The sequence below is a fragment of the Penicillium canescens genome (genome assembly GCF_028828765.1).
Source record: "Penicillium canescens strain IBT 15451 chromosome Unknown utg000002l_segment0_segment0, whole genome shotgun sequence".
Taxonomy (NCBI): Eukaryota; Fungi; Ascomycota; class Eurotiomycetes; order Eurotiales; family Aspergillaceae; genus Penicillium; species Penicillium canescens.
The window spans coordinates 1,318,842-1,340,731 of NW_026703964.1; the positions used below are offsets into that span (position 1 = coordinate 1,318,842).

Consider the following 21,890-nt stretch of genomic DNA (forward strand, 5'->3'; position numbering starts at 1 on the left):
GGGCGGCTTCGGAAAAACCTCGCGCAGGGACTGAAGATTGAACCTCGCCCCAGACCATTTCGGAGATTCATTGCCATTGTCGGTTGACACCTGTGAAACGGTCCCTCGGTATCTCGCGATTTAATTCCTTATTTACTCCCGTCCTCCGGATTTATCGCAGAAATGGCTAGCACTCAGGGTGTCAATGTGAGTATCGGCTAAGGGTCACCCTCTCCGCGAACCGGCTGTTGACCACGTCTACGCAACTACAGGTCCTCCGTTACTCGGCTCTCGTTGCCGGTCTCGTCTACGGTGTCTACCACCAGTCCTCTCTCAACTCGATCACCAAGCGCAAAGAGATTGAGCACGAGTACGCCCGCAAGGAGCGCCTGATCGAGCAGGCCAAGGCCGAGTACAAGAAGAAGACCCAGCCCCAGGAGACCAAGACACAGTCCAGCGGACGTACGTTACGATTCCTTGTTGATACGGCTTGACTCAATGCGAAATGATCCGGAGCAGCCGTCTACCCCCCCAGAATCCCCAGCGCTAACAACTCCTCCAGTCATCACGAATTTCGAGGACCCCAAGTTCGACCTGGAGGCATTCTTGCAGGCCAAGGCTGCGGAGTCGCAGTAAATGTGATGGATAGAAGAGTGGAGGAATGATACGCAATGATCTCTTTGCGGAAATCGCACCTCCCCCAGGGTATTAGACGCGGTTTGCTCGAGTCCGCTTCTTATTTCTGTACGATTGTTTGGGTTTAGTCTGCCCCCGAGCAGTGGCATTGCGAGCGAAAGATGGAATGATTTTGTTTCTTATTTTTAGACGTTTTATCTGGGTCCTGTACATACCCTGGGCTGTTGTGCGCCTGTACACTACAGTTGGACCATAAGCAAGAAGCAAAAGATCGTGTTATGCATTCCGGCGTTCCTTCTTATATGTTCCAGACCGATATCGGTTCCGGCGTTACTTTGTCTTCGAATTTGTATAACCCGGACAGAATATGTAGCCATCTAGCCGTGTAGCCTCTGGATGGAGGATCAGATGTATTAACTAGCAACGTTTCCGGGGATCTTCGTTAACTTAAACTTCCGCTGGTTCCAAGCATTTTCATCGCCCCGCGGATGCCATTTGAGGACTGGTTGTCCATGGGCGATACAACGATAGGCTTGGGATGCAGCAACTTTGTCTCCGGGTCCCACGTCCACCCACACTTCGTGAAATTGGCTATTATATTCGGGTCTTCCTGCTCAGCGGATTGCTCGTTGAGACCAAGATATTTTGCTGCCGTGGATAGCCTTATTGCTTCGTAGGACGTGCTCACTGAGATCAAGGTCTTGTCTTGGTAGAAACCTAACAACACGATGTAAGTGACTGCCCACAGACCTGATTGACATCAATACGTACTCTCATATCTCCGTACTAGTGGCTGTAGCACCTCTGGCCATGGGCATTGTCTGAGGATTCGATAAACCTGCTCAACTTGTGTCTGCCATACCGCTCGTAGTAAAGTTAAGCAGTTTTGCAGAGAAGAGTCTTGGTGTATGAGAGATCCGGGCATTCGTTTTGTCAAGGCGCGAGCTTCAGGTCTGTGGCACAACCCTCGTCAGTGGGTTGACAGTCAATAGGATCACTTGACTACTAACACTTGGTCGGTGAGGAGATGGACGAGAAAAAAGCTGGAATAAAATGTGCTTAATAGGGTAGGATCACCCCCACCAATTCCAGGACAGCCGCTGCCTGCGGATATGAGGCATGCTTCATGCTCGTAAAGCGATAAGGCTTCGAAGAGATGTGACGGCGGAGCGTTGGAGCTCACGAGCGTTGCGAGCTGCTCCATGGCCAGTGGAGGCAGCTCCATCTGTGATGTGAAGGAAGTAAGTCGTAGATGGTTCGTATCGCCGATATAGCTAAATATCTCGTAAGCGTTGAAAGTTGCGAGAGAGAAGAGTTCCAACAGTCATAGTATTGCGGGGAGCAATCGGAGGTGGCGCCTCTCGCCGGTGCCAAGACCCTCAGAAGTGACCACCTTGCGTAGCTCTCGCTCTTCCCATCTACACCCACGGCCCTCACCATTGGCACTTCAGCCCAATTCATTCCTTGATTTCATGTTTTAAATTTGATTTCTGATTCCGGACTTTGCTCCTTTTGGCCATTATGGCCCAGTCTTCGCTTGATGTTCTGCTGAAAGGCAGCTCCGGCCGGAACACGCGCGGTCTGTTGCGGGTTATCATTCTCTGTACTATTGCTGCCGCCGCGGTGGCTAGTCGATTGTTCAGTGTTATTAGTATGTGTCAATTGAGAGACTCGATGACCACTGTGCTAACTTGTTTCCAGGATTTGAGAGTATTATTCACGAATGTACGGCTCTATGCTGCACTAGATGCAATCACCTCCCCCAGAACACTCGAACGAGATATTGATACAATTCTTCTAGTCGATCCGTGGTTCAACTTCCGAGCAACAAAATACTTGATTGAAAATGGCTTCTACAGCTTCTGGGATTGGTTTGATGACCGTAAGCATCCCTTACCCGCGATTGCGCGTCCCCAGATGGTGGTTTAACCGAGGTGCTGATGGAACATTTATTGATTAGGAACATGGCACCCTCTGGGTCGTGTCACTGGTGGCACATTATACCCTGGTCTGATGGTGACCAGTGGTGTGATCTACCACATCCTTCGTTTCCTCACTATCCCCGTCGACATTCGAAATGTCTGTGTTCTGCTTGCCCCTGGTTTCTCTGGGCTGACGGCCCTGGCCATGTACTTCCTGACCTGCGAGATGTCCACTTCGCCCTCTGCTGGTCTCCTCGCTGCGGCATTCATGGGTATCACCCCCGGCTATATCTCGCGGTCCGTCGCAGGTAGCTACGACAACGAGGCCATTGCCATCTTCCTGCTGGTATTCACATTCTTCCTCTGGATCAAGGCCGTCAAGAACGGTTCTATCATGTGGGGAGCGTTGACTGCCTTGTTCTATGGATACATGGTCTCCGCTTGGGGTGGATACGTTTTCATCACGAATTTGATTCCTCTCCATGTCTTCGTTCTTATTTGCATGGGACGATACAGCACTCGTGTGTACATCAGCTATACCACTTGGTACGCCCTGGGAACACTAGGAAGCATGCAGATCCCCTTCGTCGGGTTCTTGCCCATCCGCAACAGTGACCACATGTCTGCCCTTGGTAAGTTCCTGGAAATGCTTAACCACTGTTACTTGTACTGACCATCTATCAGGCATCTTTGGTCTGCTCCAATTGGTGGCCTTTGCCGAATTCGTTCGGGCCTACCTGCCTGGCAAGCAGTTCCAGAAACTTCTGACTGCTATGGTTCTCCTCACCGTTGGCCTCGCCTTTAGCGGTCTCGTCCTGCTCTCACTCACTGGAGTTATCGCTCCCTGGAGTGGCCGTTTCTACTCCCTCTGGGATACCGGCTACGCCAAGGTTCATATTCCCATTATTGCCTCCGTTTCTGAGCACCAGCCTACTGCCTGGCCAGCCTTCTTCTTCGACCTGAATTTCCTTATCTGGCTTTTCCCCGCCGGTGTGTTCATGTCCTTCCAGAAGCTCAAGGACGAGCATGTCTTCGTGGTCATTTACTCGGTCCTCGCCAGTTACTTTGCTGGTGTCATGGTCCGCCTCATGCTGACTTTGACTCCCATTGTGTGTGTTGCTGCTGCCCTCGCCTTGTCGGCCATTCTCGACAACTTCCTGGTTGCGTCATCCCCCACCCCTGAGTCTAAGGCTAAGGCCAATGTCGAAGACTCCAAGTCTCTTCGATCGACCCGCAACCCTGTTGTTGGCATCTACTCATACTTCTCCAAATCTGTCGTGGCTTGCTCAGTTACCCTCTACTTGCTCTTGTTTGTCGCACACTGCACCTGGGTCACCTCCAACGCCTACTCGTCTCCGTCTGTGGTCCTGGCTAGCAAGCTTCCTGATGGAAGTCAGTTCATCATTGACGACTACCGTGAGGCTTACTACTGGCTGCGCCAGAACACCCCTGACAACGCCAAAATCATGTCCTGGTGGGATTACGGATACCAGATTGGTGGTATGGCTGACCGCCCTACTCTTGTCGACAACAACACCTGGAACAACACCCACATCGCCACTGTCGGCAAGGCCATGAGCTCGCGTGAGGAAGTCAGCTACCCCATCCTGCGTCAACATGATGTTGACTACGTCTTGGTTGTGTTCGGTGGACTGCTTGGCTACTCAGGCGATGATCTGAACAAGTTCCTTTGGATGGTTCGTATTGCCGAGGGTATCTGGCCCGATGAGGTGAAGGAGCGTGACTTCTTCACTGCCCGTGGCGAGTACCGTGTGGACGAGGAGGCCACTCCTGCCATGAAGAACAGCTTGATGTAAGTGACCCTACCGTTGTATGATTTTAAAACATTACTGACCCCGTAACAGGTACAAGATGTCCTACCACAACTACCAGAGCCTCTTCCCTCCTGGCCAAGCAGTCGACCGGGTTCGTGGCACCAAGCTGCCCACGGAGACCCCCCAGCTCAACACACTGGAGGAGGCCTTCACTAGTGAGAACTGGATTGTTCGTCTCTATAAGGTCAAAGACCTGGACAACCTCGGCCGTGACCACAGCAACGCTGTTGCCTTTGACAAGGGCCTCAAGCGTAAGCGTGCCGCTAAGAAGAAGGGTCCTCGCGTTTTGCGAACCGAGTAGAGCACTGTTTTCTAGACTCGTTTTGAATTTCTGTTGGCTGTTATGATGACATAGCAAGCCATTGTACTGTGTTTTCAAGACTTACCAAATATATACACTTGGTCCAGATACCTGCTAGTAGATCAGTACCTATCAACATGTTCCTCGCTCCCGCTTTGATGTTAGTTCATAAAGATACAGTGGGAGCAGGAGTATAGATCAACCCAAGGTGGCAAAAGGTGGCAATATGAAAAAGAGCGAAAGTGCTACACGAGAGTAGACAGACATCCAAGGCCCATGAATTATACAACATATTCCAATACAATTCAATCCATTCTGTACATTGCAGCACAAATGCTGAGATAACCGCTAAACCTGCAGATCTGAAAAACAAGGTCTTCCCGAAGACTCCGAAACCCCAATTTGCACCGTTGTTCCTTGGCCGCAGCAGGACGTTCAACTAAGCCGTGCGGGTATATGGTACACACCGAGCATATCAAATGACTTGACGGTGTCAACCCAGTATCGAATACTGGGGGGCGTGAGATATGCTTCACTTCTTCTCCGCTGGAGCATCGGGGACTTTGACGTCCGAGAATTCTTCTTGGCCGACGGCCTTGATGGTGTAGGAGTCTGTTTGTATTGGATTGCGGTTAGCACACTGGTCTTCGTAGTTCGGGTTGGGCTTGTTGATTGTCTGCCAAGCGGGCAAGTGGTGGCATGATCCGCGCTCTAGACATAGGAATTCTGTGCTCCAGGAATTGGGGTCGTGCAGGGAGCAAGTTGTGAAGTTGTGATTGGGATTCTACTCACAAACTGCAATTGTGAATGCGAACAGTCCGAAGCCGGTCAGGGCGTTCTTGAAGAGATATGGCCGGCGGGCACGCAGGAGGGCGGCACCCGCACGGTAGTCCTTGCCGTAGTAGGTGGAGTTGAAGCTGAGCAGATGTTAGCAGAGAAGCTTTCTGAGTCTGAGGGATCACACATACATTCCAGTAGCCATGTTGAGGGGATGTGGACGGAGAAGTGGGAGACAAGAAAGTTGAGGCCTTGGCTCATCTTCCGGAGGAAAAGTCTTGGCATCTGAGGCTCCGACAACGAACGCGATGGCGAGAAGTTACTTGTTATACTTCTTATGTATTTCTTAATAAGTGGGACTATTCTTGTCAATTGAGTCTAAATCGAAGATTTAACAGATTATTCTCATATGGTCCCTGTAGAATGCGCGTGTAGGCTACATAGACATACATCGGAGCCTTTGGTGATCCTTGCCCTTTCACATCTCACTTTGGTCGCAACCTCACCATCACATCTCTCTTCACATTCTCTTTACCTCCACATCCTTTCTCAATACTATCCTTTCCCAATATCCTCACCCCCCTCGTTCTTTCGCGATCCAGCTGGTGCGCGTTGCATCTGCGACACCCGCGTCCCCCGAAAACACCGTTCTCCGACTCGGCCTCGACAGTGTCGCATATCTGACACCCACACACCAGAGCCATAATGGCTCAACCCGCCGATGTCGATCAGATCACCCAGCTCAATGCCGCCCGTAACCTCGTCCTGGGCGACGCTGCCTTCTACCCGCAGATCGTGAACGGCATCCTCCCCATCGTGGGAGCTAATACCCGACTGGAGCTGCGAAGATGGGGTGCGGACTTCCTAGCTGAAACCTTTGCTAGTCCAGTGCTAGCTGTAGTCCAGAAGGAGCAACTTGCTCCCAATGTTCTGCAGACAATCCGTGAAATCCTAGAGCTACCGGAGAAGGACACTGCGGTGCTCCAGAGCTTAGTGCAAACCTCCGCTAGCTTGTATCCGCTCGTATTCAGACATATGTATGTCAAAATAAGTTTTTTTACTCTTTCAAGGTGGCGCGGGAGCGCGCTCGAATGCCGAAATGGTCACCACGCTAACAGAATCTTGATGACAGTGTGAACCACCCGGATGACAGCAAAACATGGGAAACTATGAACGCCATCAAGCAGGTTATCTTCCGCCAAATGGACTCTTTTCCATGCCCCGTCAAAATTTGCTGCGCCAAATTCCTACAGCGCGTGGTTCAGGTCCAGACCCCAGGATTGATCTCGGACCCCAGGGTATGTTCTGCGAGCTTTATACGCCTCTCATATTGGTGCTGACTATATTCCAGCGACCGGAGCAGAATGAGACCTCCCTGGCTGTTGTTCCTCGCAACCATGCTCTTCTATCAATCCCGAATCTGGAAGCTGAATCATCGGGTCTGCTTGACCGATTGCTTGGTGTTTTCCAAGAAGAGACCAGGTATGACAACCGAATAGAAATTCCCCCGGATGTCGACGACAGTGCTAACTATGGCCAGTGATGCCCTCCTTGTAAATGCTACCTTAAACTGCCTCGCTCCCCTCATCCGAACTCGTCAGTCCATCGCCAATAAGATTGTAAATGCAGTCTTGGAATTCTACCCTGCAAAGCATGTCCGCCCTCCTTTTACTCCGACTGTTCGCGTCAGCGTCAAGTCCATGGAGAGGACAGCACGAGCTCTCCTTATCAATATCTTGAAAAGGTATTGTATTCATCCCACGGAGAGCGTGGATAACCATTAACATCATTAGGAACCCTAACCACCCCATGGCTGGTAAAATGCAAATGTACATCGAACGCCTGATGCAATCACGTCTTGAGGCTCCTGATGATGCTTCTCGGAAACGCGGATTGCCAAATGAGCCCACTGATGGACTTGATAACGCCAAGCGGGCACGACTCAATGCTTTGACTCCCCCTATGCTTAAGATTCCCCCAATGGCACCAGGGCCCGCAAGCTATGATCGACTGTTCACCATAACCGAAGATATCGGATTGTCCTCTTTCGATGTGAAGCAGCTTCCATTCGATTTAGTACTTAAGATTGTCGTGCCTCTCTTGACACAGGTCCACGATTCGACACTCACACAGGCTACTGAGGTAAGTAGAGCTATGAGGATGATATATTACCTACCCACTGACATTACCTCAGGCAATTCGTACCCGATTGCAAACAATCACCAAGGAACAAAACTTGCAGCGACAGCAACAACAGCAAGCCGCTGCAGCAGATGATGACGACGATTATGAACCCGAATATCAGCCCATGGATGCGGCGTCAACTGTCTCTGAGGAAGCTAGTGCCGTTGCGGCAGAAGTAGCAGATCTCCAGCCAGAGCTCGTATCCTTGGGTCCATTCGTCCTGCCTCAGCCACCTCCCTTGAGCGAGGAAGAAGCAGGAGAAATCGGACGCAGTGCCGTCGCCCGCGTATTCGGCATGTTGAATGCAGCCGAAACATCTCCGGCGCCCGCCAAGAACCAGAGTCAGCAGAAGCTCGGTTTCTCCCGGCTAGCAGGTAGCACCTTCGATAGGGACGCATGGTCTGTTCTTCTTGCTCGTTTGGCTACGCGCGCACCTGCGGGCCTCGAGGAGGATAACCAGAACAAGACAGACTCAGCCGGACGCAGGCAAACCACCATTTCTGATTCAATTCGCGAGACACTATATCGGTATATCCTCGAGGATTTCCGAGGACGACTCAACATTGCTGTTATTTGGCTTAATGAAGAGTATTACAATGACCGGATCAAAATGAAGAGTGCTGCTAATCAACGTGCTGGATCTGAGGAAGAGGCTCAGCCGACTGTTCCTCTCCACTATGATACTTGGGTTGTTCGACTTCTTGATGGTTTCCTGGCTTATCTTGATTCTCGTGATATCAAGGTCTTGGTTCGCTTCCTCAGTGAAGTCCCTGAGATCACCATTCCTATCACTCAGCGGGTGGCCAGCTTGGCCAAGGATCCTGAGCGTGTCAACCTTTGCGTTCAAGCTTTGATGTAAGTTTTTGCGTCGCCGCCATCAAGATCACCTTACTGACTCTCCTTTAGGTACTTGGTCATGTTCCGACCCCCAGCACGAGAGATGTGCTTGAACACAATAGAGGATGTCTACCAGACTTGTAAGTCCCAACCCCACTTAATGCCCATTGGCATGGTCTGTCTAACGTGACCTCAACAGACGAGGAATCCCAACCTGCCGCTAGGAAGGTTCTTGTCAAGTGGCGCCCAGAAAGTGTAGTACTAGCAACAGCAAATGGCGCCGCAGAAGAGCCATCGGCCGCATCTTCACAGCCTGAAGCCCAGCCTACCGCGGTTGCGGAATAATTCACTTGTTGATGATGATTCGAGATGTTGCAATTCTTGTTTCATATTGTGGGCTAGGTGGCGACTTCAATTCGTTCGAACATATGTCTTCCTTGTCTTCGGCCATGTATCTTGGCCTCTGTTTTATTATGCCATTGCCATTATGCGATGTATGTGTCTCATGGTTCGATATGTTTGTGTAGCGAGTTCCCTCCATTTCTTAGCTTTCCCTTAGCTTTCTCCTTTCGGTTTAGGGCTTTCTTATCGCTTCTAGTATGCTGAGTAAATCCGATCACCTAATCGCCCTGTTTGGCCCCAAGTATTCATAAGCTGCTTTGCTCATTGCCAGATACCATCACATCAGACAGGGGGTTATAGATATGATTACCAATGCTTGGAGATTCTGAGGTTGAGATGTTAGCAATGTTCTTTGGATCAGATTAGTTGGCATTCATAGTGTTCTGTCTGAATGTCTAAATCATGGATAAGAACAAATAGGATACTGAAGTATAAGAGGAAGCATCTATCTGGATATAGGAGATATCCAAGTTACGTTCTAAGCGAAAACAGCACAAACCACCATGTCTACCATCCTCATTTCCGGCGCCGACAAAGGTAACATACAAAAGCCAGCTTTCTCAAACTATACTAAATAACCCAGGAATTGGCCGTGGCCTCGTTGCCGAGTACTTTAGTCGGGACAATGTTACCGTAATCGCAGCAGTCCGCAACCCAACCTCACCAGAGACAACCTTTCTTTCGAACCTCTGGACAGGAAAAAGCAGTCGATTGAGAATTATCAAATTGACGCCAGCTCCAACACCGACGCCAAAGCTGCAGTGGACTCATTATCCAGTCAAGACATCTCATCTCTAGACATCGTCATCGCCAACACAGGAATCTTCGACACAGCAGCATTTACAACCGTAGCCGAATCGTCCATTGAGCAGATCCAGGCCCATTTGGGCGTCAGCACTCTCGGATTTGTGCACCTCTTCCAAGCTTCTCTGCCATTGCTGCAGAAGTCGTCGTCTGCTCGATTTATCTTGAGTAGTAGTTTGATGATACTACCATTGGCTGGTAGGTCACATAGAATAGGGTATAGATTGAGGAACTATAAAATGGAAGAATCCTTGCTTCGAATCTCGCAGTCAACAGTCAATATACCCCAATGTATATACTATCCTCACACCCCAAGTTTGCTTTTATGATGGCACAACACACGGTATGCCAGTTCAAATAGACTTCTAAACAAGATTATCGTATTATACATTATGGAATTGATTCAACACTCATCGAGCTAAAGTGGCTGTCCAGAATCACTCGGGTCTCCATCCCTTCGGAACCGCACATCGGAAAATTCCAGCCTACTTGCGGCACTCTCTACTTCCACTCCATCTCTCCAGAGTATTTGCTATATACAACCATCAAGCCAGGCACCAACCTCCATCCACCCTCATCCATTAAGAAACAACCATGCCCACCACTGGCACAACCCTCATGACAATAGTAGGCATAACAACCTCCCTAGGCGCCTACCTAGCCGACTGGAACGATACCCACATCTACAATCCGCGCTGGCCACCCCATGCCAAATTCCATAACGGACAAACAATGTCCATGGGTCTCGTCCTCGGCCTGACAACATTATACTATCTCTACCGTCATGCTTCGACACCTGAACTCAAGAGCCATTATGTTCATACGGCTGCTTGGACGGGCAGTATTTATTGGATCACTCAGTTGAGTGCTTTTCTTTATCCTGGGGCTTTGGCGGTTGATCCTGAGTTTGGGACGTTTGCGCCGCAGGTGTATATTTGTGTAGTCTTGTTGGGGTTTGTTGGAGTTGGGTTGGGTTTGGAAAAGGTTAGGTTGGCGGCTTTGGGTTCTGGGCGTGGGAGGGCTGGGGAGAAGAGGTCTTGATGCTGTGTTTGTGTTCTCGGGGGCTCACTTGGGATTATGGACGAAGGGACGTGCCGGATTTCGGTGATTTGATGGGTAAGAAGGGCAAAGTGCGATATACACCTACGCCTTCTAAGGCTTAGTTTGATTACTTTATGTGTTGACGGCTGCTGTATCTGGACTTGACTACACTTCCACAGTCCCATTCCAATTCTGACTCAATGAGGATATCTGAACCAGCTACAGAAAGGATCTAGGTAAAGAAGAGACATCTGAAGATTTGTGATAATCAAATACAAACCGTGGTATGTACACAAACACGCACAACACCAAGAAGAAGTGTAAGACACGGAAGAGAAAAAGAAAAACCCCAATGCAAGAGATATTCCTCTACCCAAGAAACCAGAAAAAGAAACAAGAAAAATTCCATACCCCATACACCACATGTGACAGAACAATAAAACACCTCGAAACCAGATTCCATTCCATTCAGATATAGGCCATGAATCCAAAGTAAGTAAGTGATGACTGGAGGTTCCCACATATGAACGCTGCTGAAACTCGAAAGCAAGAGATCCGGTATCCCATTCATGCAAACACAAAAACAAACCATCTTTCTTTCGGGCTAGAAAGTAGGACAGTCAAAATACATTTGTAGGCGTAGCAATAACAGAGAGTAAAGAATAGACACAGGGTTTATCACAGGAAAGGAGAAGTCAAGATGCAGAGGAGAGGTGGGGAGATTGGTTGGGTATTAAGGGGAGTTGGCAATTCAATCGTGACAAGTCAAGGGACAGCAATTAGCGGGTTGGCATGTGATTTGAGCCAGAGCCTGTTGAGATCCCTGACTGATGGGGGCGGTAGTGTACCGCATCGACGGGTTTGGAGGAGAGGGATGGGGATATATCCCGTTTGAGACCTGCCGGCTGGAACAAGCCTTGTCGCGCAGGAGGCGGAGAGAAGATGTGGTTGTGGGTGGGGACGTCGGTAGCAGGAGAGCGGTGCTCGAGAGTATGGGGGATATGTGGTTGTGATTTGCGCACATCCAATGGGGAGGAACTTAATGAGCGGAATCCAGATTTGCGGTGATCAGCATCATAATCAGGATTACGGAAAGGCCCTTGTGTTTGATGCCTCAGGTCTTGTTCTATGCCGTAGGGGGTGTTGTTGGCTGATGAATTGGCCGCAGACGCATTCTCGGGGATGGTGGATGCAGATCCATTTGGTGCATTTACGTCTACCACCCGCTTTTGGGCAGCGGGGGTGGTATATGACGATGGCTGCGGATGCTCAAAAGTGCGACCTGGAGGCCGATGTTGCTGTGGGTGATGCTGATGTTGTTGCTGCTGATGGATCGGGTGCTGCGGGTTTGCCCAGGGAGTTTGTTCTAGGAATGCTTCTTCGGCGGCGCGGAAGGCATTCGAAGACATAGCAGACATGGTAGTAGTCCGTGGAGGCATTGCTGATGAATGCCTTGGAGCCGAGGCACGAGACTCGATAGAAATCTGGACCATGTAAGCAACTCATAATGCTAAAGTGAAAGATACAAGTTACTTACCCCCATCTTTTCAAGGTCGTCATCAAGTTCTGTGGGACGTGCTCCCAACAAGCTTGGGGCTGCGGGGAAGCCAACATACTTAGCAACGCCAGCCATGATTGAAACCTCCTGGTTATATGCGGTCTGGTGTGCAATCTGCTGCGAGCGACGAGTAGGGAACGCGATGATATGATGCGGGCTGAGTTCATCTGTCTTGAAGCGATCATGCTGGATGGCATAGAACTGCTTGCTGATATCACTCGAATGCTTCTCACGCACATCTCGGACATGTTGGAAGTATGTGCTGTGTGCCTGAGCTCGCTCAGCGAGGCCCTTGTTGAGCAACGACTTCATGCGGTATCGATACAAGTTTTCCTCGTATTTGATCTTGGCATCCCGGTAACGTTGCACACATTCGATTTGGCGCAGATACTCGGGATGTGTCGGATTCGGACCAGTAAGCATCTCTAGTTCGCGGTTGAGTTTGGATATCCGTTCATCATAAATCCTGCACTTGTGAGAAACTAAACATATGAAATAGGGCGGCTTCTTACTTGTCACGTAATGTCGCGAATTCTTTCTCTAGTGTCGCCAGAGAATCCATAGCAGACATCTTCTTGACAGCTGTTCGGGCGTTAGTAATCATGCTGCCTAGGACTCGTGAGAGAACATACACTCTTCTTCAGCTCGAACAGTTGCCTCCGCGTCGTCGGGTTCATCCCCTCGTTCCGTAGGCTCTTCGTCTTCTCCAAGAATCTCATCAGCGACGTCCTCTGCAGTGCCCTCTGCACCACCAGTTTCCGTCTCCTCATCAGCGTCTTGGGCCCTTCTTCCCTTCCGCTTACCATTTTTGCCCTTCTTGCCTTTCATAGGCGGGGCTGGGAGATCTAACTCTGGAGCATCGTCTGCCGGTGTATCATCATCATTGATAGCCATAGGGTCTTCGAGCGGCTCGGGGGAGAGGGGGGTATCGTCATCGATCGGGTCGCTCAAGTCGCTCTTGATTGAGCTCCGGCGCTTCTTCATGGGCTCATCGTCGCCCAGCTCGGTGCCGGTTTCATCATCAGCCTCAACGCGTTTTCGCTTCTTGCCAATGCTGTCTGGGAGCTCGACATCACCCAGGTCTGGGATATCGGCGCCCAAGCCATTGTTCTTAGAAGACCGTCGCGGTTTACTAGGTGAGTCGTCGAGCGCTTCATCATCGACATCGTCAAGTGTGGTAGATTGGTGGAGCTTGCTCGGACTAGGTCCGGCACTGCCGGCACTTAGCACAATGTCGCGCTTTCGGATATTGTGAGGAGAATCCTCGATGCGCTCGGTTTCCGCCTCCGAATCGTTCTCCATTGGCTTGTCTGATTTGATCGGGTCTTCGAAATCTGAGGGCTCATTTTCCGAGACGTCGTCAATCTCACTCAAACTACTTGAGCGTCCATCATCGTCCATGAGAGGGTCGTCCAGAAAGGGATTCCGATCCCCATTGGGCATGGACTCTGCCCCCGTTGACGGACCAACGGAGGCCTGTTCTCTGCTCTCGGCCACCTCCATTGAGAAGGTTGTATGTGGTAGAGCTGGCGCGAGCACAGGTGAACGGGAGGAAGGAAGGTTGGAAGATATTGGCTCCAAAGTTGCTTTCGGCGAGGTTGAGAATCGCCGCTGGCGTGAGGGGAGGAAGGACGGTCACGGATCCACCAGATAGTGTTGGGATGGAAAATCTAGAGAAATCAAGGATTGGATTAGCTCAATTGCCATGTCAACTCCACAGAAACAGTGGACAAGAGTGTTGGTGGACAAAAAGTGGTTGGTGGGTGCGAAAGATAGGTCAGCGCCTCCAGAAGGCGGTGGTGCGGAGATTGATCATCGGACGCCCCCAGAGTCGGAAACAATCGCCCAGCGTAGGGACTAGAGACCGCGCAAAGTGAATGTACCGACAAAACAGACTCCAAAGGAAGTGGAGATCTTATCTTCTCGCAAAACTGACCAGATGAAAGTCTGGCATTGATGTAAACCTCAAGCGACGTACCGTTTCAACAATGCGCCGGAACCGACGCCGGTGATGAGCACAGCTGCTCGCGACCGAGCACTATTCTCAAAGTCACCGCGTTCCTGGGATGCGAGAGGTAGCTTGAGTACAGGTCCACGCGTACCGCCGCTCTTGTATGTTGTGAAAGCTTTCGATTCGACGAATCCTGAACAGACCGACTCTGGAGGGCGAGGGGAGGTCGGCTAGGGCAAGACGAGGGTACCGAGTCGCAGGAGGACGGACGGCATGAAGATGTTGTTGAGGATCTTGACCAGGACCAAAGCAATGATCAGGGGTGGTAAAGCAGAGCAAAAGAGGGGGTTTCAGCAGCGAAAAGCAGCAGATCGCTATGATGGGGTGCCAGCAACAGAAGCGAGTGACGGGGTTCTGCCGCGTTCCGGCGAGGGCGAGCCTCACCGCCCGAAGAAAAAGCAAGTCACGTGAAGTGGTATCTGACGTAGCCGATGGTATACAACAGAGGTATAGAATAATTGCGTATAGGACGGTGTATGATATATAGATCAGATTAAATAAATCACAGTTGGCTGAAATATACAGAGTGATCTGAATGTGTATATGCAAAGTTTCAATCATAACAGTTACCCTCCGAACATTGACTATCTACTCTGTACACCACAAGATAATATGTTAATGTTATGCTAACAAAAAACGCATGCAGAGAAGATCCTTATGCATCTCTTAGCCATTTAGCCAATTATCCCAATTATCCCATTTGCTTTTAATATTCACACCGACTCTATACATGTCATGTGATAAGCAGCTTCCCGCGCCAAGACCCGATAAGCAGAAAAAAAAGTCGATAGAGATCAACTCCACGTCTCCTTATCACCAATTCTACTGCCAGATCTCAAAATGGGAAAGAAATCAAAGTCCCAGTCCAAGACGGACGATAAGTCCAAGTCTGCCGCTCTTCCTTTCGGAGGTGGTGCTTCTCTGGACCCAACCCTGTCCTCTCTTTTTGCGCAAAGTGTATGTTGATACCTGTGACTCCAATTGCAGAATATTTGACTGATAATCATTAGGCTGGACCTGTGCAAGCTCCTACAGTGAAATACTCTGAGCCTTTCCAGAAAGCGAAAAAGACCGAAGAGGATGCCGACGAAGACGATCTATCCGTCGGGTCGGACGACGAAGAGATGGAAGACGCCCCCGAGGAGAGCGATTCTGAGTTCGCAGAGGAACAGGCTACAGATACTCAGAACCGGAAGCGCAAGCGAGGCGCTGCCGGAGAAGATCTCGAGGAGACATATATGCGTCGCATCGCAAAGGAGGAGAAGAAGGATGAAGAGAAGAGAAAATCCGAACACGCCAAGCGCCAAAAGCAGACCGAGGCCGAGTCTGAATCAGAGGACGGTGAAGAAGCTGAAAACGCCGACTCCGACAAGGAGTCAGGATCCGAGGACAGCGACGAAGAGGAAGACAGTGCTCCCGCCCCGGTGCACGAGAGCTTAGCTGGTCCCACTCCCTCCAGCGAGGTCGAGAAGTCTAACCGTACTGTCTTCTTGGGCAACGTTTCCACCCAGGCTATCAAGTCCAAGACCGCCAAGAAGACCCTTCTCCGTCATCTGGCTTCCTTCTGCTCATCGCTCCCCGAATCCAGCGGCCCCCACAAGGTCGAGTCGATTCGTTTCCGCTCTGTTGCCTTTGCCAGCGGTGGTGGTATCCCCAAGCGTGCTTCTTTCGCCAAGCGCGAGATTCTCGATGAGACCACCCCTAGTACCAACGCCTATGCCGTCTATTCCACACTCCAAGCGGCACGCAAAGCCCCTGCTGCCCTGAACGGCTCAATGGTTCTGGACCGTCACCTGCGGGTGGACAGTCTTGCGCACCCCGCTGAAATCGACAACAAGCGCTGTGTCTTCGTGGGCAACCTTTCTTTCATTGACAGCGAGACCCCCGAGGAAGATGAGAAGACCGGCAAAAAGAAGAAGGTCCGCGCACCCGCCGATGTCGAGGAAGGTCTCTGGCGCATTTTCAACACCCACACCGGAGGAAAGGACAAGAAGACCCTCAAGAAGAGCGTTGAGTTTGTCCGCGTTATTCGCGACAGCACCACCCGTGTCGGCAAGGGCTTCGCGTACGTTCAGTTCTACGATGGAAACGGAGTCGAGGAGGCCCTTCTGCTAAACGAGAAGAACTTCCCACCCATGCTTCCTCGTAAGCTCCGTGTGACTCGTGCCCGCAAGATGGCTAAGAAGCGTGACTCCTCTGCTCCTGGTGCGAAAAACTCTCGCGCAGACGAGGCAAAGAAGACCCTGCAGGGACGTGCTGGCAGGTTACTGGGCCGAGCTGGTGCGGCCAAGGTCAATGCCGAGGCAAACAGCACCATTTCTGGTAACTCCTTTGTGTTCGAGGGTCACCGTGCTACTGAGGGATCATCAACCCTTAAGATGAAGGGCAAGAGCCGTGGCTCTAAAGCCAAGAAGAATAACAGAAGCATGAAGCGGGCTGCGGCATACAAGGCTGCTGGTGGCAGAAGGAACTAAAAGCAAGAGATAGTGTATCTTTATGGCGTTTTGAAGGGCATTTGAATATATCTTACAAAATTCGAGAGCACTGCATATACATCGGGTTTTAGGCGGCGCGACCTGGCTTTCCCTTTCCGTTTTAGTGCTCACCACTTGCCGCTTTTTGCTCACTGAAATAGAAAGTCAACAACAGGCGAAACATGACAAAGCAAATTAGTCATCAGCAAACACTAGGAAAAGAAAAAACCAAAATGAGCTTCTGGCACAAACCTACAGTATCACTTTCGCCAAGAACGAATAATGTCTTCGACTAATGATGTCGATTAAGTTCTTCTCCACTCTTTCAGTGAGATCCCTAGAGTCGAAGCTCTTTACACGCGCCTGCAGGAGCATATTTTCTGACCGTTTGATAGTTTTGGTTACCAAGCAACTGACAACTGACATACTCGAGATCAAGTTGGAATTGGATCGCATATACCCAGACTCGTAATCAATGTTTCTACCAGGGTTCAAGTACTGAGGAAGTATGTTCGCACCTTTTGATTATGAAAATGTATTCTCGGCGCTGTTGATTTGCAATTGAATGCAATGTGGATTTGGAGATATATATTTCAGAGGGAAAAAAGGTTCATACAGCTCTATGTTTGCCGCTCGCCGTTCAGAACGTTCCTTGGTGTCGTAGCGTAAAATAGAGAAGCTTCAAGGTTGAAATGGGCCAGACTACATAGAGCATATGAATGGATAAAAACTGGCAAATAATTCATCTCCAGCTGTGACTAAGAATAAAAACTGTCTGAAACATAAAAAAAAGCGAAATTCATCCTCATCCATTTTCACCTAACGAGCCCATCTGCTAACCCTTCCATCGCGCCACCAGGACTCATCGCCCGGACCTTTTCAACGAAGAGCACGCTCATATCCAGAACTTCCTTCGGAGATCCCGAGTTGCTGCTTGAGAAGGGCTGAACTACCCTTCACGCGACATAAAGTAGAAGTCTGCTCGTGTTGCTTGACAAGGCGCTCCCAGACCTGGAATCCCAGACCTGAGCCAACTTGCGTGGCCATTCCCATCTTCTCAAATCCGACGACAACAAGACAGCTTTGAGCACGACTCAATGCGACACAGCTTCTCTTCCGATCTGTGATGAACCCCAGACCCCATTGCCCACCTGGCCGAGTAGTTGAAAGTATCACCACAGGGCTTTCGGAGCCCTGTGAGGAGTCCACGCTTTTAACACGGACCTTTGAACGGCCGAGCTTTCGAAGCAGCTCAGATAGGACCCGGCGCTCCTCGTTGTAATACAAGAGCACCAGAATGTCCTCCTGCGGGAGATTGGGCACCTTCTTGGCCAGAGCATCAACGAGGTCAGCGATATGACTCACATACTCGGGATTTAGGACCGAGGTTCCTCCCTGACGTCGGATGACTGTTGTGCCAGATAGAGAGAGGAAAAACGAGGAACCTGGCGAGCACTTGTATCGAGTAGCCATGAAACTTGAGAGAGCTTTTGACGTCGCTCTATTCGGAGCTGACTCCACGGTCTCCAGAGTACCGTTGTAGAATTCCGTGCCAATGAACTTGCAAATTCCAGCCATCATACAGTACTGCGTTCGCAGTTGTATGTCGGGATGTCCGGAGAGAATCATTCTCTCGAAAAGCGAGACTTTTTCGATCTGGCCGCACTCGTTTTCATTCCTGGAGATCACAGTCGGTGGTAGCTGCGCTGTGTCTCCACTCAGAATGACCCTCTCCAGGCCTACGTAGTTAGCCATAATTGGGACCAAGCAAGTTGTCTCTGAAATATGCGAAGCCTCCTCAATCAAAACAAAGCGAGGGCGGAACCCACGAAGGATATGTCGCCCCGCGGTGTTCGCGGTACAGAAGACGACACGGGCCTTCTTAAGAAAGAACTCCTGGAGCTTTCCCCACAGCTTTTGGAAGCTGGCTTGCAGCTCTCGTTGTTCAGCAGAGAAATTGTGGGCGCTCGTGCTTGTTGGATCGATTGGCTCCACCTGCAGCTTGTCCATCATCCGTATGACTTGTTGCCAGCAAGCAAATTCCATGAGCAGTTCTGACTCTTGATTTGTTTCCCTCCCTGGCGAACCCTGCAAACGAATTTCATTCTTAACGCGGGTCATGATGAACCTGCCCAAGGAGAGGTGCTGCAGGTTTACACCCATGCTGGTGAGGGAGGCTTCAAGACTGCCAACGATTCTTTCAGCGATGTCTGCTCGGCTCAATTCATGAATAGCTCTTTTGAAATTTTCACGCAGACCAGACACCCGATCCGTTGTGAGCACCAGATTTTCTTTGAAATGCATATCCACTGATTCAGCGAACTCTGTTCCCAATCGGTAGACTTGGGAGATATCGGCATTGCCATTTTCGTAAAGAGACGAATAACGTTGTGCTACTACATCGAGACCTTGATTCTGTCCACAGATCACTAGGATTGGTGCTTGGGTAACGTAGCAATACCTGATGATGGCTGTGGAGACAGCCGTTTTGCCTGTTCCTGGCGGTCCCGTGATTAGTTTCATGAAGCCTCCATGGGGAGAAAGAGCCTCTCGGATTGATCTCTTTTGCAATGGATTTCGACTATCCTTCAGCCAACTGAGGAAGCTGGGGATTCTTGTATAATCAAGGTTTTCATTGTCTGGCGGCAAGAACTTCATGACGTGGTTTTCATGCGCCAAAAGCAATGCCTTCATCTTGCTAGATGTTGGTATACCAAGGCCTTCATTGCCTCACATGACATTCTGAATTGCTTTCCTGGCTGCCACTCGCGGGACATTTGGCTGTCCAAAGGCAACACGGGCTGTCATGTTCAAAACGCGACCTCGAGACATGTCATCGTGAGGCTTGTGGATCTTGGCAAACACAAGATTGGTTGGCGCACCGAGCGATTTTTATGTCTGCCAGGGACGAGGAAACGACGTGGCCGTGCCAAATTGGGGTTTTGGCTGCCTTTCCGGAATGGGATTTACCAAGGGAGGACTGGCCCTGTCGAGCGACAGCAGTGTGTTGGCTGGATGGACCACCGGATGAATAAGATTGCTGAGGCTTGCCGCTCATACCGACAACTAAAGTTCGTTCTCCACTGACCGATGGCTGGGCTCCAGATGACTTTGCGAGTTTCGGCTTCGGCCAGGGCCAAATCGGCTTATTGCTTTGCTTTGTGTCGCGTCCCTTTGGTGTGACTTTCACCGGCGTTCCCACATCTGGGAGTTGCAGGGTTTGCTCCGCATCACTCTCTCCTTGTTGGGGCTGGATTTCGAATGCGACATAGTATGTTTCAGTCGATGATGAAGTCGCTGCGCTTTCAACCTCAGAGGCTGGAATCATGTCGAAAGTGTAATCGCGATTGAATTGGTGATCATATCGACGCTCATTTGTAGCAACTTCCCGTAATAGCCCAATAGACGGTGATATGTTTATACGCGTCAAGGCCAGGTATTTCGAACTTATCGGTGAAGCAATGGCCCTCTGCGGTAATGTGAGACCAGCCTCGCTCTCGTCTTCGATGGTGAATTTGGACACGGAGGTCATGAATGTCAGGGATTTCTTCCATTCTCTCGAATCTCTTCGCCTGGGCATGCCAACGGCAATCATAGAGTGGAAACGGCGGGTAGGTTAGCATCGGCATAGACTTAAGCGTGTTCCAGTTTTCACGAAGAGCAGCAGCCCGGACCCGCGTGCATAGCCTGAAACGATCCCCGTATGCAGCGTTGATGAAGAGTTCGATGGATTCCTTCTGCGGCTCATTGAACCATTCCAGCGATGACTTGGCTACATCAAACCCATAGACGTAGGGGCCAACCTTGGATGCCCAGCGAGCCTGGTATCCATCTGCGCCGGCATTTCCTTGGCAAGAGCTTGCCTGCGCTTCCGTGAGGCTGATTGGTGTGAGACTCACTTGACGCAGTCTGGCGGAGAAGGTATGGCCCTCTGTTCCGGGGCCGCTTGCCCGTTCCGGAGTGGTTGTTTTGTCTCTCTGATGCAGGTCACTTCCGTCCCACGCGGTCCATATGATGGCAAGTTTCAGATACTGATCATTTTTCGATTTTGGATCGTCTTTGTATCTCAGGCGCAAATTGAGTCCCAAGTGGGGAATCTCCACACCACCAGAGATAAAGAAGCTCAGTTGCGCATCGGGACGAGAATGAATGTGGGTGGGCTCTTTCCCGCCAGCATACCAGAACATGAGTCCACAGACAACATCCTGGGAGAAGATCTGGTACTGGTGAAGTGTCTAGGCGCGAGCTCGAAGCTGTAACATACTCTTCCGTTTGAGGGAAGATATGCCCACTTTATGTGGCTCGAAGCCATCATACCAATTCTCATCTCCCTCCAGTTCGTTGGAAAAGTCGAATGTGGTGGTCGTCATGAAAGCAAGCTCCCTTAAGCTGCGTTGAAGAGAGTGGATCGTCGGTTATTTGGACGAAAATTGAAATCGGATGAAAGGTGTTGAGGTGTGTTGAGAGTCGTCCTTCACGGAACACTGCAGATCACAGAGGGTGCAGGAGTGGATCGCGATGCTCAGGTGACAAGAGCTGAAAACTAGATGAAACGTGTCAGAACTGGATCCAGACTCTTGTTGTGAGAATGTGGAATTGATGTGGAGTGAGATGGTCTGGAATGAAGCCGTGGTCCTTGAGATGCGCTCCCCTGCAGCTGTTGTTGTGCAGCTTCACCGAAGGCAGGGAGACAAGTGAGTCACAAGAGTTGAAGTGTACATGAGTTCAGGGTAGACAAAAAGGAATGAGTATGTACATACAAGGTCTGTCAGCTGTAGGTAGAGTTGAGTTGAAGAGTTGAAGAGTGATCATTGAGAGTGATGAAGAAGAAGAAGAGGAAGAAAAGAGGAAGGATGATGGGAGTGGGGGCTTTTATAGAGTGAGCCCAAGGCACCCAAAGTTGTCAACGGTGAATGGTAGGCTGCGAACAATGGTGAGTGAATACAAAGTCATGAATGACAAGTGAGAGGTAACTCGATAGAGGTCAGTCACTAATAGGGAGTGAATACAATACCACGTCATGAATGAGAAGTGAGAGAATGCATAAATAGGTGGTGAATAGCATATCGGACCAGTTTCCCGGGTCAACATATAAGTTTCTGATTTCTTTGCGGAAGTTGGATAACCGC

The 21,890-nt window shown here is 50.3% G+C and overlaps 12 protein-coding genes across 12 annotated transcripts; 6 read left to right on the forward strand and 6 right to left on the reverse strand.

Moving 5' to 3' along the window:
- Positions 1 to 162: 162 nt before the first annotated feature.
- N7446_001693 (ATP synthase subunit e) lies at positions 163 to 615 on the forward strand (the record flags this gene model as incomplete). The annotated part of the gene is made up of 3 exons (XM_058510442.1): positions 163 to 186; positions 252 to 441; positions 542 to 615. The coding sequence occupies 3 exons, from the start codon at positions 163 to 165 to the stop codon at positions 613 to 615; spliced, it is 288 nt and encodes a 95-aa protein (XP_058375978.1).
- A 442-nt stretch (positions 616 to 1,057) lies between these two features.
- On the reverse strand, positions 1,058 to 1,840 carry N7446_001694 (CSN8/PSMD8/EIF3K family protein; the record flags this gene model as incomplete). The annotated part of the gene is made up of 3 exons (XM_058510443.1): positions 1,058 to 1,332; positions 1,387 to 1,568; positions 1,626 to 1,840. The coding sequence occupies 3 exons, from the start codon at positions 1,838 to 1,840 to the stop codon at positions 1,058 to 1,060; spliced, it is 672 nt and encodes a 223-aa protein (XP_058375979.1).
- A 296-nt stretch (positions 1,841 to 2,136) lies between these two features.
- On the forward strand, positions 2,137 to 4,673 carry N7446_001695 (dolichyl-diphosphooligosaccharide--protein glycosyltransferase subunit STT3; the record flags this gene model as incomplete). Its single annotated transcript, XM_058510444.1, has 6 exons — positions 2,137 to 2,266; positions 2,317 to 2,340; positions 2,417 to 2,497; positions 2,576 to 3,169; positions 3,222 to 4,350; positions 4,403 to 4,673. 6 exons carry the CDS (start codon positions 2,137 to 2,139, stop codon positions 4,671 to 4,673), a joined length of 2,229 nt encoding a protein of 742 aa, XP_058375980.1.
- A 532-nt stretch (positions 4,674 to 5,205) lies between these two features.
- Positions 5,206 to 5,655, reverse strand: N7446_001696 (uncharacterized protein; the record flags this gene model as incomplete). Its single annotated transcript, XM_058510445.1, has 3 exons — positions 5,206 to 5,285; positions 5,466 to 5,590; positions 5,642 to 5,655. 3 exons carry the CDS (start codon positions 5,653 to 5,655, stop codon positions 5,206 to 5,208), a joined length of 219 nt encoding a protein of 72 aa, XP_058375981.1.
- Positions 5,656 to 6,155: 500 nt separating this feature from the next.
- On the forward strand, positions 6,156 to 8,816 carry N7446_001697 (RNA-processing protein PTA1; the record flags this gene model as incomplete). Its single annotated transcript, XM_058510446.1, has 8 exons — positions 6,156 to 6,487; positions 6,583 to 6,748; positions 6,802 to 6,932; positions 6,991 to 7,194; positions 7,244 to 7,592; positions 7,645 to 8,489; positions 8,541 to 8,611; positions 8,671 to 8,816. 8 exons carry the CDS (start codon positions 6,156 to 6,158, stop codon positions 8,814 to 8,816), a joined length of 2,244 nt encoding a protein of 747 aa, XP_058375982.1.
- Positions 8,817 to 9,376: 560 nt separating this feature from the next.
- N7446_001698 (Short-chain dehydrogenase/reductase SDR) lies at positions 9,377 to 9,671 on the forward strand (the record flags this gene model as incomplete). Its single annotated transcript, XM_058510447.1, has 2 exons — positions 9,377 to 9,410; positions 9,457 to 9,671. The coding sequence occupies 2 exons, from the start codon at positions 9,377 to 9,379 to the stop codon at positions 9,669 to 9,671; spliced, it is 249 nt and encodes an 82-aa protein (XP_058375983.1).
- A 600-nt stretch (positions 9,672 to 10,271) lies between these two features.
- N7446_001699 (uncharacterized protein) lies at positions 10,272 to 10,718 on the forward strand (the record flags this gene model as incomplete). Its single annotated transcript, XM_058510448.1, has 1 exon — positions 10,272 to 10,718. The coding sequence occupies one exon, from the start codon at positions 10,272 to 10,274 to the stop codon at positions 10,716 to 10,718; it is 447 nt and encodes a 148-aa protein (XP_058375984.1).
- A 779-nt stretch (positions 10,719 to 11,497) lies between these two features.
- On the reverse strand, positions 11,498 to 13,779 carry N7446_001700 (uncharacterized protein; the record flags this gene model as incomplete). The annotated part of the gene is made up of 4 exons (XM_058510449.1): positions 11,498 to 12,202; positions 12,256 to 12,742; positions 12,789 to 12,858; positions 12,909 to 13,779. The coding sequence occupies 4 exons, from the start codon at positions 13,777 to 13,779 to the stop codon at positions 11,498 to 11,500; spliced, it is 2,133 nt and encodes a 710-aa protein (XP_058375985.1).
- A 1,322-nt stretch (positions 13,780 to 15,101) lies between these two features.
- On the forward strand, positions 15,102 to 16,984 carry nop12 (rRNA-processing protein NOP12). The gene is made up of 2 exons (XM_058510450.1): positions 15,102 to 15,244; positions 15,298 to 16,984. The coding sequence occupies exons 1-2, from the start codon at positions 15,128 to 15,130 to the stop codon at positions 16,759 to 16,761; spliced, it is 1,581 nt and encodes a 526-aa protein (XP_058375986.1). The 5' UTR covers positions 15,102 to 15,127; the 3' UTR covers positions 16,762 to 16,984.
- Positions 16,985 to 17,640: 656 nt separating this feature from the next.
- Positions 17,641 to 19,455, reverse strand: N7446_001702 (DEAD/DEAH box helicase; the record flags this gene model as incomplete). Its single annotated transcript, XM_058510451.1, has 1 exon — positions 17,641 to 19,455. One exon carries the CDS (start codon positions 19,453 to 19,455, stop codon positions 17,641 to 17,643), a length of 1,815 nt encoding a protein of 604 aa, XP_058375987.1.
- Positions 19,456 to 19,594: 139 nt separating this feature from the next.
- Positions 19,595 to 20,089, reverse strand: N7446_001703 (uncharacterized protein; the record flags this gene model as incomplete). The annotated part of the gene is made up of 1 exon (XM_058510452.1): positions 19,595 to 20,089. The coding sequence occupies one exon, from the start codon at positions 20,087 to 20,089 to the stop codon at positions 19,595 to 19,597; it is 495 nt and encodes a 164-aa protein (XP_058375988.1).
- A 43-nt stretch (positions 20,090 to 20,132) lies between these two features.
- N7446_001704 (uncharacterized protein) lies at positions 20,133 to 21,131 on the reverse strand (the record flags this gene model as incomplete). The annotated part of the gene is made up of 2 exons (XM_058510453.1): positions 20,133 to 20,996; positions 21,054 to 21,131. 2 exons carry the CDS (start codon positions 21,129 to 21,131, stop codon positions 20,133 to 20,135), a joined length of 942 nt encoding a protein of 313 aa, XP_058375989.1.
- Positions 21,132 to 21,890: the final 759 nt, after the last annotated feature.

Excerpts from the sequence above, each read along its gene's own strand:
- nop12 (XM_058510450.1), top strand. The coding sequence starts at position 15,128 with ATGGGAAAGAAATCAAAGTCCCAGTCCAAGACGGACGATAAGTCCAAG. Across the intron at positions 15,245-15,297 it reads CCTCTCTTTTTGCGCAAAGT|GCTGGACCTGTGCAAGCTCC; the intron begins GTATGTTGATAC and ends GATAATCATTAG.